General features: G+C 38.9%; 1 protein-coding gene across 1 annotated transcript in view; it reads right to left on the bottom strand.

Annotated features, from left to right (window-relative positions):
* Positions 1-20,221, bottom strand: part of LAMA2 (laminin subunit alpha 2) — a 528,196-nt gene that overhangs the window by 27,504 nt on the left and 480,471 nt on the right. Inside the window, exons 49-52 of the mRNA XM_070733489.1 lie at positions 19,270-19,432; positions 15,893-16,037; positions 11,512-11,653; positions 2,328-2,448 (exon numbers count right to left, since the gene is read on the bottom strand). Coding sequence (XP_070589590.1) covers positions 2,328-2,448; positions 11,512-11,653; positions 15,893-16,037; positions 19,270-19,432 — 571 coding nt within the window. The remainder of the gene's footprint in view (positions 1-2,327; positions 2,449-11,511; positions 11,654-15,892; positions 16,038-19,269; positions 19,433-20,221) is intronic.

Raw genomic sequence — 20,221 nt, 5'->3', positions numbered from 1 at the left:
CTTGGCGTTCCTCTTTTTAGCTTGTCAATTATCCTCTTCTCCCTCCTCCCTTTTCTAGTAACAAGAATCAGGTATGCTACAGGAGTTCAGAAGGAAAGTAAATGCAGAACCAGTGAAAGATGTGACAGGGGGAAGCTTCAGTAAGGAATTTCTTTTTTCTTTTTTAAATGTAAGACAGACAGAACTAACAACATTTAACAAATATTGGAGCTACCATTGCTCCTCTTATTATAGAAATCTTACTAATACAAAAATAAAACGCTAATTCTATTTTAGATCAATACAGAAAAGTAAACTTATCGATGAAATATCTGTTTGTATACAATACTAATATGCAAAAAACCCCCAAACCTAAAATTTCAAACATTTTATATTAATTATATAATTATGATTAAATAGCTAAACTCAGTTATTAGAAATAGTGTTATTCATTAAATTTCACTGTAAGTTGTATTCAAAAATATACATTTTACTGTTTCATACTTTGTTTTATTATATTCAATAATCTCTTTTTCTCAAATTCCACCATTTATACACTTTTCCCCAGATTTTATAAAATTCAGATTCGACTTGATTATTTAAGGAATATCAAGGCACAAATGGATGACTAGGGTGGCTGCCTTGATTACCAGTATTATAAAAGTTGTCCTATTAACAACCTCATAGAAGACAACTCAAGGATGATATGATATCAAATTTCCTGAATCCTCCAGAGTGCAAAAAATAGCACAACGGGCAAACCGGAAGTCCATTTTTCCAAACTTCCAGTTTACCTGTTTGGCCATTTTTTCATATCCCAGGCTTCAGTGAAATCTGTGCGGATACACAGGGAGGGGGGTAATGTGTGAATGCGTGGGGGCAGAGGGGCGGTATGCAAGTGTGGGGGGGGAGGGAAGGGGTGTGGTCATGTGCACCCATGCTAGCACACCCACACACACCCTTTTTGGCACGCAAACCAAACAAGGTTCGCCATCATTGGTCTATGCTATTCAACTTTTATGCTGTTTTTTTCTCATTTAATTTTCTTCCCTTCCCCTTCAAAATCAAGCCCATTGTATTTAAGCTCCTTGACTAGTCACTGGTTTATTATTACCATCATTGTCATCATTATAATCATTATCATTATTATTAGCATTTCAGCTTCTTAGCTGAACTCAACTCATCAATCAACTCCTTATGGCTTGATTCGTGGTTTAACTCTTTTTCACACTGGTAGATATTATAGTGTTTTATTTCACTTTATTTCACTTCGGCTTAGTTTGTCCAAAATACAATAATACCTCGTCTTACGAACCTAATTGGTTCCGGAAGTAGGTTCGTAAGGCGAAAAGTTCGTAAGATGAAACATTGTTTCCCATAGGAAACAATGTAAAAGCGATTAATCTGTGCAAAAAGAAAAAAAAATCCCCAAATGGCGCTCCGCTGGGCGCTGCCGCCTGGCTGTCACCTTTTAAAACAGCCGGGGGGCTTCTCGGCATTCTCCTGAACCCGAACTTTTAGGGTTCGGGAGGCCGCTGAGAAGTGCCGCCGCTCGGCTGTCACCTTCTGAAACAGCCGGGGGGCTTCTCCGCGTTCTCCTGAACGCCAAACCCGGAAGTTCGGGTTCGGGTTCCGGAGGCCGCCAAGAAGCGCCCGGCTGTTTCAGAAGGTTACAGCTGGGCGCCGCCGCTCGGCAGAGCGCTGTTTTTGCCATTGGCGGCGGCGTTTTCGGCCAATCTGGAGGCTAGAAAGGAGGTGGGAAATCCCAATAGGGAATTCCATGGGCGGAGCTTTGACGTCATGAAGACGTCCGACCAGGTTCAGGTTTGGGAGAACGCTGAGAAGCCCCCTGGCTGTTTTAAAAGGTGACAGACGGGTGGCGGCACCCAGCGGAGCACCATTTTGTGATCTGCAGTGGGTTCGTAAGCCGAAAAAAGTTTGTAAGAAGAGGCAAAAAATTTCCGAACCCCAGGTTCGTATCACGAGGAGTTCATATCACGATGGGTTCGTATCATGAGGTACCACTGTACTACTGTAGAATATATTTAAGAATTGTCCTTAGCAACTCTGCTTGAGATGTCCATATATATTGTCTTACGTTCCTTAGTGCAAATACAGTAAGATATAAATAACCCACCTATAGAGTAGTGTTTGCTATAGGGGAAATCTCTCATATAATTAATACAATAAATATATAGAAATTTGTGAAAGGAGAAGGAGAAATTTGTACTGAAGGGCAAGTTTCTCCTTTTTAATTAGTTCAGTGCAAGTTATAACTTAATTATTTGCTAACGGAAACTACTAGTTTTAACTTGTTCAAGGAGAACATAGAGAATTCAAAAACTAACCTGCAGTGTGCACCCTCTGGTAATGCCAAGATAGTCAGGACTACTTAAAAGATTATATGGCGTCCGAGAAATTTCAATATCCTTGAGACACCCTGCATATTTCTTCGTGTTTACTTCTGGTCTATCAATATAAAGAAGGAAAAAAAAGTTATTTTCAAGAAACATTCCAGGATGTAAAGAATTATTCTAGAAAACCATGTTAATATGATTTTCATACCGTTCTAATTCAAAGAATCCGGTGTTTCCTTAAAGATCAACATATTCATGATAAATAAAATTTCATGGGCTTATGAACCACTGAATTCATGAATTCCTACTACAGTATAATACACATGGACAAAAATTTTGCTACTCTTCTAGAATATGATGGTTACAGGATTAAATTAAATTCTTGTACAATGTCTTATGTGTTGTAAGCATTTAAGGAACATCATTATTAAACCTATCCCTTGATGATAATGATTTAGGGATTTCTCATTTCTAAAACAGCTAGAGGCTGGACTAAAGAAATAAATAGGAGAAATCCCAATCAGAATTATGATAATGACTAAAATACAGGTAGTCCCAGGCAGTCCTCAGGTTATGTCCATTTGTTCAGTGACTGTTCAAAGTTACAATGGTGCTGAAAAAATGAACTTATAACTGGTCCTCTAAGATCTACCTGTCACAGCAATTATTATTATTATTTATTAGATTTGTATACCGCCCCTCTCCGTAGACTCGGGGCGGCATACAAATCTAATAAATCCCATGGTCACATGATCAAATTTGGATGTTTGGAGACTGGGTCCATATTTATGACACACAAACCCTTCTGACCTTCATCATCTTCACCTGCTTCCCTTCTGCTATGCTGACTGATGCTAGTTGGCCTCAAGCCATTTGATAAATGGACCCACTGACCATGCTATGATGGTCCATGCTTCAACTTGTCCCTTGGCTACCATACTGGATGTGAGAAGCTTTGGGCAAATAGTTGTCCAGAATCACCATGTTATCTCAGCCTTATGGGAGGGGATGCATCACGGAAATGTCCCTGGTTTGTTGCCTGGTGGGAGGATTTCCTAGGCATTCAGTGGTGTACACATAGTCCTTGACTTGCTCACCATTGCTGCCTAGGAAATACTTCCACCAGGAAACAAGCCAGGGACATTTTCATGGGACTTTCCAAAGTTACAACAGCACTGAAGAAATAGTGATTTATGGCCATTTTTCAGTTACAACTTTTGCAGCATCCCCATGGTGACGTGTTCAAAATTGAGATGCTTTGCTCATATTTACAATGGTTGCTGTGACCCAGCAACTGTGATAATCTTTTACAACTTTCTGACAAGCAAAGTCAATGGGGAATCCAGAATCAGTTCACAAGCGGCTTATTAACTTAACAGCTGCAGTGATTCACTTAACAACTATGGGAAGAAAGGTCACTTAACAACAGCTCTGTCTAGGATCTGCTTGCAGCAATCCCCGCTAGTGTTCCTAGCATCCACTTACTTACTTACTTACTTACTTACTTTACTTTACTCACTCACTCACTCACTCACTCATTCAATTTTTATGCCGCCCTTCTCCTTAGACTCAGGGCGGCTTACAACATGTTAGCAACATCACTTTTTTAACAGAGCTAGGCTATTGCCCCCACAATCCGGGTCCTCATTTTACCCACCTCGGAAGGATGGAAGGCTGAGTCAACCTTGAGCCGGTGATGAGATTTGAACCGCTGACCTTCAGATCTACAAGTCAACTTCAGAGGCCTGCAGTACAGCACTCTACCTGCTGCGCCACCCCGGCTCATGGCCAGTTCTACGACAACTCACCATGGCCAACTCACCGTGGACATCTTGCCATGGCCAACTCAACATGGATAACTTGCCACAGCCAACTCGCCACAGCCAACTTGCTGCAAGACAGCTTGCCATGGCCATGACAGGATGACTAGCTGCGGGATAAGAGTTATACCAATACCAAAGAAATGGTGGAATATAATAATTAAAGAAAGGATGTAAAAGAAGGGACAGAATGAAATGTGAATGGGAAAAATTAAAATACTGTAATTGTTATTTATTTAAAATAATTTAATAGAATTGTTTAATTTTCTCATGGCGAGTTGTTCCGCAGTGAGTCGGCTATGGGGAGTTGTCCTACAACAAGTTGGTCATGAAGAGCTGGCTGTTGAGAGCTGGTCATGGCAAGTTGGCCCATTCTCCCACTTGCCTACTTGTGGCATCTGCCTGCACTTGCTATGGTCATCCATCGAAATGCCACCCCTGCTCCCTAATCTCCTAGTCTGCCAGTGGCAGCCAACTGCACTTCCTAGTACCTATCCCTTGTCCCTGTCCTCCTGCCTATAACCCATCCACTTGCTTACTTACTTACTTACTTACTCCTGCCTCTTCTTTCAATACAATCCTATAAACTCCTCACTTAATGACCTTAGGTGTTAGGGCGATAGATGATATCTTCTCATCATTCCTATCATCCTTTTCCTCCCATTTAGGACTGTATGACTGTAACTTGTTGCTTGTATCCTAAGATTTTTATTAATATTGATTATTTCTTCATTGTTTATTTGACCCCTATGACAACCATTAAGTGTTGTTCCACGTGATTCTTGACAAATGTATCTTTTTCTTTTATGTACATTGAGAGCATATGCACCAAAACAAATTCCTTGTGTGTCCAATCACACTTGGCCAATAAAGAATTCTATTCTATTCTGTTCTGTTCCTTTCTATTCTATATGGACAATGGCAATAAAGATGAACGAAACTGGTGTCACTAAGCAACACAGTCATGTGACATTACTCTTGGATTGGATCACTTATCAATGGAAGTTACAGTCCTAATTGCCAGTTTTAATGTTTAGATTTGATTTATACTATTTTTGCTCACAAGGCAAAAATGTAATTTAAAATGCATTCTATCTTGAAGTCTTGAATGGAAGACTCATGACTTATCAATGTTTACCATGTTCATGATACAACTCTACTAGCCAGGTGAACTATTTCATGACTAGACTGGCATTGAATTTTGTACAGAAGATAGGTGTTAGTACAGGGTACATGTGTGTTAGGGATTGCCATTATAAACTGCATATTGTAAACTGTACCAAACTTGTACTTAAAGGGTTAACGTGCACTCAAAGAGTTAACATTTACTTGAAGAATTAATGTTCAAGGCTATTTCGTCACTTCCTCATTGAAGCTATAAAAGCTCATGATTTTGCTCAGTCATCTCCTTGTTACTTTACTTTTGCCTGAGACAGGGGAGTTGTGCCTAAGCTCTGTGCTTGTATAAGCTTTGTGCTTTATCTGTATTGTATAAGCTTCGTGCTTTATCTATATTATATTTTAGCTTCGTGCTTGTTATCTATATTCTGTTTTGCTATATTGTAATTGCTCAGTATTTGCTACGTGCATATTCTGGATTGTTTATATTTTGTTTATATGTAAATAATACTTATTTAACTGAGTCTGTGTCTTGGCTTTATCACACATCCACGCTCTATTAAAATTCTCTGCTGGGTATTGTTGAAGGTTTCATAACATAGCTAACCGAGACAAGCCAACAATAGGCTATAGAAAACTGAGATATCCTGAGATAAATGGCTAATTTGTACACTTACCAACTTACCATCCAAGTGAAAGATGCTTGTGAAAATAAGAATGTCATATCTGGCATTAGATATGAAACACAATCATTCACAATTCATATATCTACAGAATTTTAATACACTCTAACAACTTAAATTAGCACTTTTAAAATTTTGCTTTGTTGTTGGTAGACTGAATTGCACTGAAGCCATCTCAGCAAAGCATAGCGTCCATCTTTAAAAAATTGGCGATACTCAGGAATTTAGATTAAAAAAAGAAGGAACTGTCTTCATTCTATTTTATTTTGCCAACTGAAGTTAATGTAAGAATTAAGTAATTTGCATGCTGTTTATTCTTGTTTCCCTGTAGTCACCAACAGAGCTAGAGAAGCAGAGCTGGTAATAATAAACACAATTTAAATTTAATTTAGTGTCAAACATTATTTTCCCATATGTATTTTTTTTTCTCTTTCTTAAAAGTCTATTGCATTTTTGTAATAACTGTACTTCCCTCTAGACAAAATATTTCTTGAGCTGCATGGTGCCCAGATTCAGAAATTTGATTTGAAGTGATTTGATCAAATCTCTCAATGAATCATTGTTTTGAATGAAGTTGTCAGATCCAATTGGGAACTCCAAATCAACTCACAAAAATCCATATTGGTCTAGAAAAATCTACTTGAACCAATTTGAAATGTTGAAATGACTCCTAAATTGATTTTATGGTTCATTTTAAAGCAGAGGCCATGATATTCCTTAATTGTTTATTTTTTAAAAAGAGCACAATTTACAGAGATCAGTAAGAAGAAAATCTCTGTCTTCAGGCTTATCACATGTACTTAAATTCTAATTTTAGCATTCATATTTGTAGGGGCCACCTGCATAAAGGAAGTATTGGGAACAATTTTGAAGTTTTGTTTGAATCAATGAAAAAAAAATGAAGTTAATTAAAAATGCCATACATGACAGACAAGACTTTGGCTTCTAGAATCAATGGAAACAAATCCGAATGTTACGAGGGTTGCCCAGAAGGTAATGCACCATTTTTTTCCCCTCAGGCTACAGTAATGGTACGGATGTGAAACTTCAGATATACATTATTTGAATTGTCAGGAGTGCATATGTAAATTTTGCGTTTCTTCAGTCAGATAACATAGCTGCAGCAGTGTTTCAAAATGGCGTCTGTAAGTGATGTACGTTACAAGCAGAGTGTCGTCATTGAATTTCTCACTGTGGAGAAAGAAACTGTTGCGAACATTCACAAACGTTTGTGTACAGTTTATGGAGAATCTGCATTGATCTGAATGGATGCCATTTACGGAAGACATTTTGAGGATGATGAAAAGGTGATTTGCACAGTGCAGAAATGGCTTCGTGAACCTGTGGTACCGAGAGGGCATACATGCCCTTGTGTTTTGCTGGAGGAAGGTCATTGAACAGGATGGAGATTACATGGAAAAATAGGGAGTGTAGAAGAAACATCATTCTTTCTTGTGTGTAAGTTTCACTGTGTTCAATAAATAATTGTTGAAGAAAAAAAATGTGGTGCATTACTTTCTAGGCGACCCTTGTACTAAGTCAGTTTTCTGTAACCCATGAGGCACAGAGGAAAACAGCAGAGGAATGCGAATGATCAGCTTTATATCTGCCTTACAAGCATACAAAGAGATCTTGTTGTGTTCTGTTCAGAACAAATTGTTGAACTATTTGGATTTTTCTAGCTGAATCCCAAAAGGTGCTTCCTTAACATACACAGAAAAAGGTTTGTCCTTCAAAGAGACATTCCTCTAGCCTTTATGGAAATACAGTGATACCTCATCTTACAAATGCCTCGTCATACAAACTTTTCGAGATTTTTTGCCTCTTACAAACTATTTTCACCTTACAAACCCACCGCCGCCACTGGGATGCCCCGCCTCCAGACTTCCGTTGCCAGCGAAGCGCCCATTTTTGCACTGCTGGGATTCCCCTGAGGCTCCCCTCCATGGGAAACCCCACCTCTGGACTTCCGTGTTTTTGTGATGCTGCAGGGGAATCCCAGTAGGGGAATCCCAGTAGCGCAAAAACGGGCGCTTTGCTGGCAACGGAAGACCAGAGGTGGGGTTTCCCAGCGAGGGGAGCCTCAGTGAAATCGCAGCATCGCAAAAACACAGAGGTCCGGAGGTGGGGTTTCAAGAACTTCGGTGTTTTTGTGATGCTGCAGGGAATCCCAGCAGGGGAATCCCAGTAGTGCAAAAATGGGTGCTTCGCTGGCAACGGAAGTCCAGAGGTGGGGTTTTCCAGCGAGGGGAGCCTCAGTGAAATCGCAGCATCACAAAAACACAGAAGTCCAGAGGTGGGGTTTTCCATGGAGGGGACCCTCAGGGGAATTCCCAGCAGCGCAAAAACGGGTGCTTCGGCTGGCAAAAGGGGTGAATTTTGGGCTTGCACGCATTAATTGCTTTTCCATTGATTCCTATGGGAAATATTGTTTCATCTTACAAACTTTTCACCTTAAGAACCTTGTCCTGGAACCAATTAAGTTTGTAAGACAAGGTATCACTGTATAAGGATAATTCTTCTAGATTGGCAATTTCCAGAAGCACTGGATTGCAGCTCACATCAAGGGAATTGCTGTCTCAACCTACTCAAAAATACATCAGCTTGAAAAGTCTAGGTTAGATAGTGATATATATATATATTTAAAAATCTATCCATGTTTTCAAATTCTCAGTCCTCCAACTAAGTTGGATCATTATTCCAACCCACGCTGAGTTGCAACATGGACTGCTTTTTAAAGCTGGTATTATTATAACTCATATCTAGACTTTTTCTTTCCTGAGGATCCTGATCTAATTAATTTAAAGGGAATAAAAAAACCCGAATGAAAAAACCAAAAAATCCAGCACAGCAAGACGTAAGCTGCTGTGTGAAGACACTAGCTAAGTGTCTGTTGCTGCGATTGTGCGCAGCATGAGGTAGGTCTCCGCTAAGCACTTGGGCGTTGCTTGATGTGCTGCAGCAGTATCGGTTGCCAACTGAGCAAGCCCTAGAGCAGCAGCTGGAATAAAGACATACACAAATTGCTTTTGCTTTGCCACTGGCTGCAAGCGGCACTTAACCCATGCAAAGCTTACAGCATGCAAGCATTGATTTAAATGTTATGTCTTTTACCTTGATTTCATACTAGGTTAAAAAAAAATAAGAAAAAATAAAAAAGGGGGAAGAAAAAAAGTTTTGTTATTATTTTTGACACTTTTTTGTTGTAACGATACAGCTTTTTAGACAGATTCATATATTGTCTTAGGGAGGCGAGATATTTCTTTGTAAAAATTTCCCATGTACCATCATTTTGTGAGTAGGTTACTACATGCCTAGCAAAGCAAAAGTTCAGGCAGGACTCAGTTAAACTGGCATTGTGGTAAATAATGGGCAACTTTCTAGAGTTGCAGCTTCTGATGGTATTTTTGCACAGCTTCAGCTGGAATAGTTATAGCAATAGCCTTACAGCCCTCTCTAAGCGGTTTAAAGAGTCTGCACATTGCCTCCAACAATCTGGGTTCTCATTTTATTGAGCTTGGAAGGATGGAAGGCTGAGTCAACTTTGAGCCAGTGGTGAAATTTGAACTGCCAAACTGCTGGCAGCAGAAGGTGGGTAAAATGAGGACCCAGATTGTTGGAGGCAATATGCTGATTCTGCAAACCACTTAGAAAGGGCTATAAAAGCACTATGAAGCGGTATATAAGTCTAAATGCTATTGATAAATGCTATAGTCATGTTTGGAGTAGATCTGTTTAAATAATTTGGAGGAGTTAGTATGACTACATTTAAGAAAACTTTCTGGCATTAATACACTGCCATAATGTACATTTCTCCAATTCTTTGTTATTTCTATGGGTCAGGCACATATGCACAGAAATACACAGCAAACAGTGTATATCATCTTTAATGTTAGCTGTTTGCTGGGAGGCAGATTTTCCCCTCTTGTTTTCCTCTCCCTCTTATATTCTGGTACATTTGAAAAATACAATAATTTCCTGTTGAAAAATGGGCAGGGAATAATTTTTTCAACAGATTTTCTGTGGAACTTAAGAGCTTAAACATATGGCCAATTAGAAACAAATGGAAACAATAATAAATAACTGCATTGTTAGTTCTATCAAACAACAGAAGGTTATTTAGATTTGCTGCTCTTCATTTCAGATCTCTGTTTACAAGGATAAGAAGATGTCTTATTATGATTAATTTATAAGATCTAGCAAATTCCAATACCTATACATCTTCCTACAGAATCAGAACTGAAAGCCTACAAAATGCATTTTATACAAATAATTTACAACTAGGCAGGAATTTCATGAATTGAATTGTGATGTAAATTAATAAAAAAAATCTGTTACAGGAATCATCAAAATACAGTCAATGTATATTGTATGTTCTTTCTCAACTTCTTGATGTATGATTCTCGGAAAAAAACCTAAAATTTAAAATGTGTTAGGTTGAGATGAACAGGAATATGACAGTGTCTTTATATATACAGATGCCTTTTTTGTCAGCACCAATTCCAGAGTCATGTATTTTTTGTTAAAAGTCTATCTTAAGGCTCAATATTTTAGCAATATAAGGAAGGAAAATAAATTAATAGATGCCTCCACTGAAAGGTGACCCTGGAAATTCCTTCTCTCTCTTAAGTCCTCACTTTGTGGTGGGCAGTCAGGCTGGAGAAGGCACCAAATATTTAGGAATCTGCATTCCAAAAGGGGGACAATCCAACCTATCCACAGACTACAGAGAGAAACTTTATAGGGCTATATTATTTTTAATATGTAATATTTAATAATAATAATATTTAATAATATTTTAAAATAATCCACTCATTATTTTTAAAATATTGCAAGTCAAATCAGGACACATTGTTAAAGCTTATTCTATACCATGTTGGTAAACTCAAAAACAAGTGTTTTGTGTGGTGTGTGTAAGTGCATGCATAAATGTGTATGGGTGTCTGTATTATATTTGTGTATTGGTGTATAAAGAAATAAAAAGATGTGCTTGAGATATTATTTTCTCTATTACACAAGCCATTACAGATTAAGGCAAAGCTAAAATGGACTTTTGATTAGTCACTGGGATATAGTCAATTATTATACCAATTATGTAGCTATTAGGTAGTTTAAAAAAATCAACAGAAAAGCAAACTTTTACAGAGTTAAGTAGACTATTATTGTTTATTTGTTGTTTATTTTATTTGAAAGGTGCAAAAGTTAGCAAGGATGGAAGCAGTAACAGGAAAAAGGAGGGGCAAATTATCTATATAACTGTCTTTATAGACCTCTCAAAAACGTTCACTCTCCCTGTTGAAAAGCCTGATACTTTATAAATAAACGGAGCTTATGATTCCCTAATTAAAAATGTGCAAAAGGCAATAGCAAATCACTTCCATATTGACCTGAAAACTGTATAGATGGACCCATGTAGGTGTCAGGAATTGAACCCAGCGCTCAGGAGACAATATGTGGATTTCTCTTAAAGTGCTGGAAAATAGTCTTGTCCAATGAACAATGCAGATTTTGCTACTGAATGTTTATAATAATTTGTATTTTAAATCACAGTACCTTAGGTTTCTTCTCAGCGATGGCAATCCACCAAAATAAATGGGATCATCGGCTTTCAAATTGAGACCAAAATGCTTTCCTGGAGAAGCTGCCGGTATGATTTCTTCATTGTTAGAATCTATGTCTACAATTGATATATTAGCTAGAGAAATACAAAGAAAAATGTCAATGCATGAGTGTATAGCTGGAAATATTTCAAATATTTCTCCTCTCTTTATCTAAATAGCAGTTGTGTTTTGAACCATTTAACTGTATTTTCAATATACAGAGAATCCCTGACCTATGACTAGGATTGAGATCACAATTTCTGCCGCTACTGTAAATAAGGTTGCTGTCAAATGAATTACCGTAGACCTCTGATTTTATGACTGTTTTTGCCATAGTTCAGCAAATCATTGCAGTTATTAAGCGAATCACATAGTCATTATAGGTGAATCCTGCTTCCCCCACTGACTTTATTTCTTGGAAGCCGGCTGGAAATGGAAGCATATCCTTACAAATTCATTGTGAGGTACAGTCTTTATCCCAAAAAGATAAGAACGTTAAAGTAGAACATTTTGCAAAGATAAAAACAAACAAAGAGAGAAATAAATGTACAGTGGTCCCTCGATTTTCGTGGGTTCGAACTTCGCGAAACGGCTATATCACGGTTTTTCAAAAATATTAATTAAAAAATACTTTGCTGTTTTTTCCCCTATACCACGGTTTTTCCCGCCCGATGACGTCATACATCATCACCAAACTTTAGTCCGTCTTTAATAAATATTATTTTAAATAAACTTTAATAAATAAACATGGTGAGTAATAATCTAAATGGTTGCTAAGGGAATGAGAAATTGCAGTTTAGGGGTTTAAAGTGTTAAGGGAAGGCTTGTGATACTGTTCATAGCCAAAAATAGTGTATTTACTTCCGCATCTCTACTTCGCGGAAATTCGACTTTCGCGGGCGGTCTCGGAATGCAACCCCCGCGAAAATCGAGGGAACACTGTATATGAAAAAAGAAGGCAGTGCCTCAAGATTTTTTAATAATTAAATATACAATTTATAACAAATGTATTTCACCCTTAGAATTCTACTGTGTTTAATGATGTTAACGTCAGTTACAAATAAACATGCAAAAGTCCCTCTCCAAATTGATCAAGATTATGATGAGCGGCGGACTTGCTTGTACATATGGCATTTCTAACGCACTCCACCCACTGCTGTTTTCTTCGAAATAATGCTCATTCTCTACAGACCACCCGACTCCATTTAATAGCAGGGGATTTGCAGTTGAATGCCTCCATACCTTCCCATTCCTGATTTTGTGTTCTTTTAAATATTATTTTAATACATTTTTAATGTCACATGATTTGCCATTTCTAGACATAACAGGGTGGGTGGTAAATCTATTTAGATTCATATAATGCCAATGATCTGTAATCTGAATTGATGGATGGAATTTTCTTTCTCTCTCCTTCTGTCTCTTGAAATCTGCTCTAGCGATTTGAGGATTTGAGTTGCAAAAGATTGGGCTGCCATGAGAAATGCAAAGAGTATAGAATTATACAGTTGGAGGGGAACTTGGAGGTCCCCTAGAGCAGTGGTCCCCAATCTTTTTTCCACCAGGACCAGTTTCAGCAAGATAATTTTTCTATGGCCCGGTGGGGGTGGAAAGGGGTATGGTTGGGGGTGGGATTAAGCATGGGGGTGTAGCTTATCATTCCATTGCCTCTCTTTCCTCTCCCCCTTTTTAATTTTGCAGGGGAGTCGAGGTGACAGAGGGAGGAAAGGTAGGAGGGGGCGGTATCCTGTCTCTTTCCCCTCCCGTTCACTCGGGACTGCCATTTACCTTGGACTGAGGTGGTTCACCTGAAGGAGAAAACTTTTGCTTGCTTGCTTCCTTCCTTCCGGCAGTTTCAGAGGATACCACCCCACTGCCCGCTCCGGCTGGGATTGCAACAAGGAATCCCAGAGGGGTGGGAGGTGCTTCCATGGACACAGTAGCCTTCCTTTGTGATCGCTGACTGCTTGGAGCACCCACCACTTCCAGGTCCAGTAATTTTCTTGCAGCAAGGAATCCTTCCAAAGAAAATTACCGGAGCTGGTGGTGGGGGCTTCATGGTCACACACATACACCTGGCTTCACTCCCACCCAGGCCCCAGGGAATAGGGTGGGGGACCCTAGCAAAAAAAGAGCTGCACAATGCCAAAGCCTTTCTGTCTGAGCTGCAGGCAGAACGAGGGCTTTGTGAGGAGGAAATAGACCACTTTCAATGAGGGAAGAAAGACAAAAAGGAAGGAAGCAAGCAAGCAATCAAAAGTTTTCTAAGCCCGAGGCAAACGGCGGTCCTGAGTGAACGGGAGGGGAAAGAGACAGGAAACAGCTTGGCACTCGCCAGCTCCACAGCAGCTGCTGACTCCGCGGATTGTTGCAACATGCCCCGCGGCCCGGTACTGGTTCATGGCCCGGCGGTTGGGGACCCCTGCCCTAGAGGAATAGCAGAGAGGAAATTCCTGCTATTTGACTGCATCACTATGTATAGTGAATTAACATTTTCAGAAGATTTTCCCATGCTGCAGAGTAACAGAAGAAAAATGTGATTCTTTTCCATTTATTAATATTGTACAGCCCAATATCATGAAAAAATGTATTGAAAAATTTAACTGAAGAAACATGATACAAATAAAGTTAGTGCAGAATAGTGAAGACATATGAACATAAAGAAATGCTTCAGAAAACAAATAACTTATTTATAAATGTGATTAATTGGAGTTCTGTGTTTTTATAAAATTCATTTTTAATTAGCGATAAAACTAGGAGAGTTTTAATTTGTTAAAAAACATTCTCCCTGATTATAGGTCTTAGCAACAATAGATGGGGGGGGGGGGAATCACATTTTTGTTCTGTTATTCAGCAGCATGAGAAAGTCTTCTGAAAATGTTCATTCATCATATGGAAATTCTGTTCAGGTTGCTTGAATTCCTATATTTTCTCTGAAATATTTGGTGGAATTCAATATTTAAATATACAGTGGTACCTCATCATACGAACTTAATTGGTTCCAGGAGGAGGTTCGTAAGGTGAAAAGTTCATAAGATGAAACAATGTTTCCCATAGGAATCAATGTAAAAGCAAATAATGCGTGCAAATCCTTCAGGAAAATCCCAAACTTTAGAAGGGAGGCGAACAGAGGGCAGGGAGGAGCAGCTAAAGGGGGCAGGTGGAAGAAGCAAGGCTAGGCTAAAGGGTGAGTGGGAAGGAAGAAAGGCAAGGGGAGCGCCCCTCCCTTTTCTTTGTTCAAAAGACACTGTTTCAGTGCCTTTGCAAGTATGTTGTTCTCTGCAAAATTTTTCCTCCCCCAAGCTGCCGCTCCCTCCTCCCTTTTCTTTCTTAAAAAGACACCCTTTCAGTGCCTTTGCAAGCAGGTTGTTCTCTGCAAAATTTTTCCTCCCCCAAGCTGCCGCTCCCTCCTCCCTTTTCTTTCTTAAAAAGACACCCTTTCAGTTCCTTTGCAAGCATGTTGTTCTCTGCAAAAAATTTTCTCCCCCAAGCTGCCCCTCCATCCTCCCTTTTCTTTCTTAAAAAGACACCCTTTCAGTTCCTTTGCAAGCACGTTGTTCTCTGCAAATGTTTCCTACTCCAAGCAGCCCGTCCCTTTTCTTTCTTCAAAAAAGGGAAAAAAAAGAAACCCCTTCATCCCAGCAGCAGCGGCTTGGGTTCGTAAGGTGAAAATAGTTCGGAAGAAGAGGCAAAAAAATCTTAAACACCGGGTTCGTATCTTGAAAAGTTCGTTAGAAGAGGCGTTCGTAAGATGAGGTACCACTATAGTTATAATATACATTTAAGATATCCTTCCGATCTAAAGGAAGCTTTTTCTTCCAGTGATACAAGAGCTGGTGGCACTTAGCAAAATAAAACTAGTTTGCATTATGAGCAAAGAGATAACAGCAGCAGCATTTAACTCAGTGACTTTTAAAGTCATTTTAAGAAATGCAAAATATGAAAGACACCGTAAAATGTAAGACTGACTTCCATTTAAAAGAAATTGTGTAGATTTGTTTTATGAACTTTGAAAAAATATCGGGGCACTGCATGAAAAATACATTTATCACTTGGAATACATTTCTGACTGCAATTTAGGTAGCTGTGAGATAGAATTATGCTTAGAAAATTAAGCTGCCTTATTCAAAACAAAATCTTAAGGGACCCATTTGACACTGCAATCAGTCACAACTAACCTGAGACATCTGTAATTGAAAGCAAAAGAAGTTGCCAAATCATTTTCTTCTACAACTTTCCAAACCTACAATTTAAGGCATCATCTTCTCTGTGATTAGGCGGTTAGCCGTGTTGGATAAGATAATTAGGATGTTTCTGTCATCCCTGTAAGAACTCACCTTGTTTGAGAATTCTTGACAAGGTGAATGATTTCCATTTTCCATCATTGTGGCTTTGGATACCGACAACTGAAGCTGTTCCTGAGCCTAGATCATAGCTGACTTTAATATGCCCATCACTGAGTTCTATGCTCATGAAATCCTTCTGTTGGTGAGAGGCATAAATTACAAATGTTGATTTAGCGATTGCATGATACTGTAAATCCCACTTTTTATTTTTATCTGTCCATCTTAGAGTGAAGTGACTGTTCCTTCCATTATCTCCAGTCCCCAAGCATTTATTCAAGATTTGCTTGCCCCCAATCTCCTTCTTTTAAAAAGTTTACATGGTTCAAAAAAGAAATTGTCATTTAGATTCATTTAGGGAACCCATTGTGCTAACAGTAGGAACAATTTCTTCCAATCTGAACGATAAATACCTCTCTGTACAAGACATCAAATTACTGTTTTTACTGGAAAAAGATAATCTGTGCGTGTGAGCACTACAGACAAAGGAAGACACATTTTATAGTTCTAAGTAAGGAAATGTGGTAAGGTAAAAATGAATTATTGTGTTTCAATCACATATTTACATCCCAATATTACTGTATATCAATGCTTCTCAATTATTTTGTTACCCCCCACCCCCCCAGGAAGAAGTAAACATTTCACGCGCCCCCCAATGCTGTTATCTGGACCCCAATTGAATTTTAGTGTTAATATTTATTATTTTACTTATTATAAGCTGCAAGCAAACTATTGGCTGGGGAACGCTGCACTACCCACTTACCTGGGAGTAAGTCACACTGAACTCAGTGGAGCCTGTTTTTGGTTAAGCAGATATAGGTGTAACGCCCACCGAGAACAACAAGAACCATGCAGCCGCCCTGCCCTGCTTGGCCACTTTCCCTACTGGGCTCGGAGCAGCATGCAACTGGGAAAATATTCCCCATTTGGGGGAATCAATTGAGATGGATCGCACATAGAAACATAGAAGTCTGACGGCAGAAAAAGACCTCATGGTCCATCTAGTCTGCCCTTATACTATTTTCTGTATTTTATCTTAGGATGGATATATGTTTATCCCAGGCATGTTTAAATTCAGTTACTGTGGATTTATCTACCACGTCTGCTGGAAGTTTGTTCCAAGGATCTACTACTCTTTCAGTAAAATAATATTTTCTCATGTTGCTTTTGATCTTTCCCCCAACTAACTTCAGATTGTGTCCCCTTGTTCTTGTGTTCACTTTCCTATTAAAAACACTTCCCTCCTGGACCTTATTTTACCCTTTAACATATTTAAATGTTTCGATCATGTCCCCCCTTTTCCTTCTGTCCTCCAGACTATACAGATTGAGTTCATTAAGTCTTTCCTGATACGTTTTATGCTTAAGACCTTCCACCATTCTTGTAGCCCGTCTTTGGACCCGTTCAATTTTGTCAATATCTTTTTGTAGGTGAGGTCTCCAGAACGGAACACAGTATTCCAAATGTGGTCTCACCAGCACTCTATATAGCGGGATGTTCCCTAGGGTCCCTAGGGATACATGTTCCCTAGGGTCACACGTGCACCGCCTGGCATTGCTCCACAACCCCCAGTGGGACCAATAATTAATAATAATAATAATAATAATAATAATAATTTATTAGATTTATATGCCGCCCCTCTCCGAAGACTCAGGCGGCTCACAACAAAACCCACTATTTGAGAAGGACTGCTGTATATGAAGCTATGATGTTCATTTCAAGAAAATATAATGAATGATGACGAGCAAAATCTTATTGCAGTGTTCAGTGCCTTGTTAGATGGGAACATGCAGACGACCTTGGTTATTTTAGAACTTAAGCAGGGTCAACTCTTGAATCTCTCAGCTTTAGAGATTTCAGAAGAGGTCAGAGGTCAATGACAAGCTTCTCTGTGACTCTGCAGGCAACGGTAGGGATGCAAGGAATCAATCTAAGAATGCCTTAACTTAATGGAGGCAGTTAGAGACTAGGTCTTATTTCTAAAAGAAACAATCTTTTAGGGATCATAAACCAATGTTGAATTTTCATTCAGACATGTTTCATTAAGGAATTATAAATCAAACCTCTGTGAAATCAAACTGTCCACTTAGGAAGCAACACTGATTGACAATCAATTTCACATGCTGTTGTGCACATCCAACTTTGTACAGAACAAAGTATTCAATGAGAATATTTCATTCATTCAGATCTAGGATGTGTTATTTGAGTGTTCCCTTTATTTTTTTGAGCAGTATATGTGTGTGTGTGTGTGTGTGTGTGTGTGTGTGTGTGTGTTCCCCTTATTTTTTGAGCACATATATGTGTGTGTGTGTTTCTGTGTACACATACACACACACACATGTATGTAGGTCTTTGCATATTTGGGTCTTTTCCTGTGTATATTTGATAGAATCCTGGAAAAGTTTTCACGAGGTCCCACTTGTCATCTTCAGGCTGGTGCTTTCGGCTTTGTGCTCAGGCGAATAAAGCGTGGTCTGAGCTGCTGTCCCTCTATAAATACACTTTCTCTCTCTCTCTCTCTCTCTCTCTCTCTCTGAGACACATATACAGTAGTACCCCTAGATACGAGCATAATTCGTTCCAGAAGGGAGCTTGTATCTCGAGCAAACTGGTATCTGGAACAAATTGCTTTAGACTTTGTTTTCCCCTCCGAGATAACCAAAAGCAAAGATTCTTGCGCCACCTAGTGGACGCTCGGCTCATATCCCGAATTTCAGCTCGCAACTTGAACAGAAATGTCTCTCCCCTCCTGGCTCGTATCTTGAAATACTCACATGTAGAGCAGCTCGTATCTAGAGGTACTACTGTATATGTGTGCATGTAACATATTTTGTCTGATAACGAAAATGGAGGGAGACTATATAGAGCTATTTGAAGCTATTTAGCTCTCATCAGCTAGCAATGCCCTTCCTGGGATTTGAGCCTGGGTTCAACAGAAAAAACCCACAGAAAACTACATGTTTCTCATGTGGTTTGATGCTAAAAGAAAATAAAACCCACTGTCTCCTAACAAAACCATAATAGGTAGATAAATTCCAGTGAATGTTTACATTACATAATACCCCTCTGTAACTGATAAGGAAGTGCTGACAGCTACTGTATATATATTACGAGTGATGCTTTGGCAATGCAACTTAAAAGTTACATTAGGAATAATAATAACAGACATATTAATGATCTGTATTATACTGTTAGTATATACAAGCAGTTGTATTAAGTCCTCATAAATGATCTTACTTTATCTATAAACAGTCATAAAACCCACAGTGTTCATTGTAAAATTCATCCACAGGGGGAACTGACATATATTTAAGTTCTTTTCATAGGATGTCCTAATATTAGTCACACAAATCTAAGAAGCATAATTTTACCAAGTCTAGAGTAGCAAGATACATCAGGAGAGCAGTAGAAGAAAATGTCTTGAATTTGAACATGACCATAGAGATATTGGGGTTCCATCTTATGGGACGGCTCACGGTAGCATAACCTTCTCCATCAAACTGAACAGTTCCCTCACCATCTGCCACCTGTGGGCTGTGATGTGAAGAAAGACAAAATAATCATTTGAAAAGTATTAGATATCAGAAGTTTGTAAATCATCTAACAGCTGATTAAAATCATAATTTCAGTTAAAATTATTGAGACAAAGATGAGTTTATCTGAATCATTCATTCAAATTAATTTGTATAGATCAGTGGTTCTCAACCTCTCTAATGCCGCGACCCCTTATGTTATGTTCCTCATGTTGTGGAGACACCCAACCATAAGTCTAGCACCAATTCTCCCAACAGAGTTTTAAGCTGATTGGCAGGAAGGTCAGAGGGACATCCCCACTGTAAACACATGATTGGTTGGATTGTAAAACACCTGATTGGTCGGATTGTTCCAAGGTGCCAAAATAGAAGCTTTAGTTCCTAACACCATTGGAAATTTGTCTTTTCCCATGGTCTTAGGTGACCTCTGTGAAACAGTCGTTTGGCCACCAAAGGGGTCCCGACCCCCAGGTTGAGAACCACTGGTATAGATGATTTGAATCAATTTTTTATGTAATATAACTGTTTTATTCCCAGAACAGAGGGTCAATGACTGAGGCAAACCAGGCTTAAAGGCTAACAGTTCTTTATTTCTAAATTTAATTCAATGGTTAACAGGTTGCCAAATGTGGCAGCTAACACACACATTCTTTCAGCTGATGGCAACAGCTGAGGTCCTGTTTGACAGCTCATTTTATACAGAGCTGACAAATAGTTAACCAATCAGAAACGAGCATAGTGCCCCTTGTCGAGGTTGGAAACTTAAGGACATAACAATAACAATCGCGTA

This window comes from Erythrolamprus reginae, chromosome 1 (assembly GCF_031021105.1).
Source record: "Erythrolamprus reginae isolate rEryReg1 chromosome 1, rEryReg1.hap1, whole genome shotgun sequence".
NCBI lineage: Eukaryota > Metazoa > Chordata > Lepidosauria > Squamata > Dipsadidae > Erythrolamprus > Erythrolamprus reginae.
Note: the sequence above shows the minus strand (reverse complement) of the source record. Positions and strands in the feature narration are given on the sequence as shown.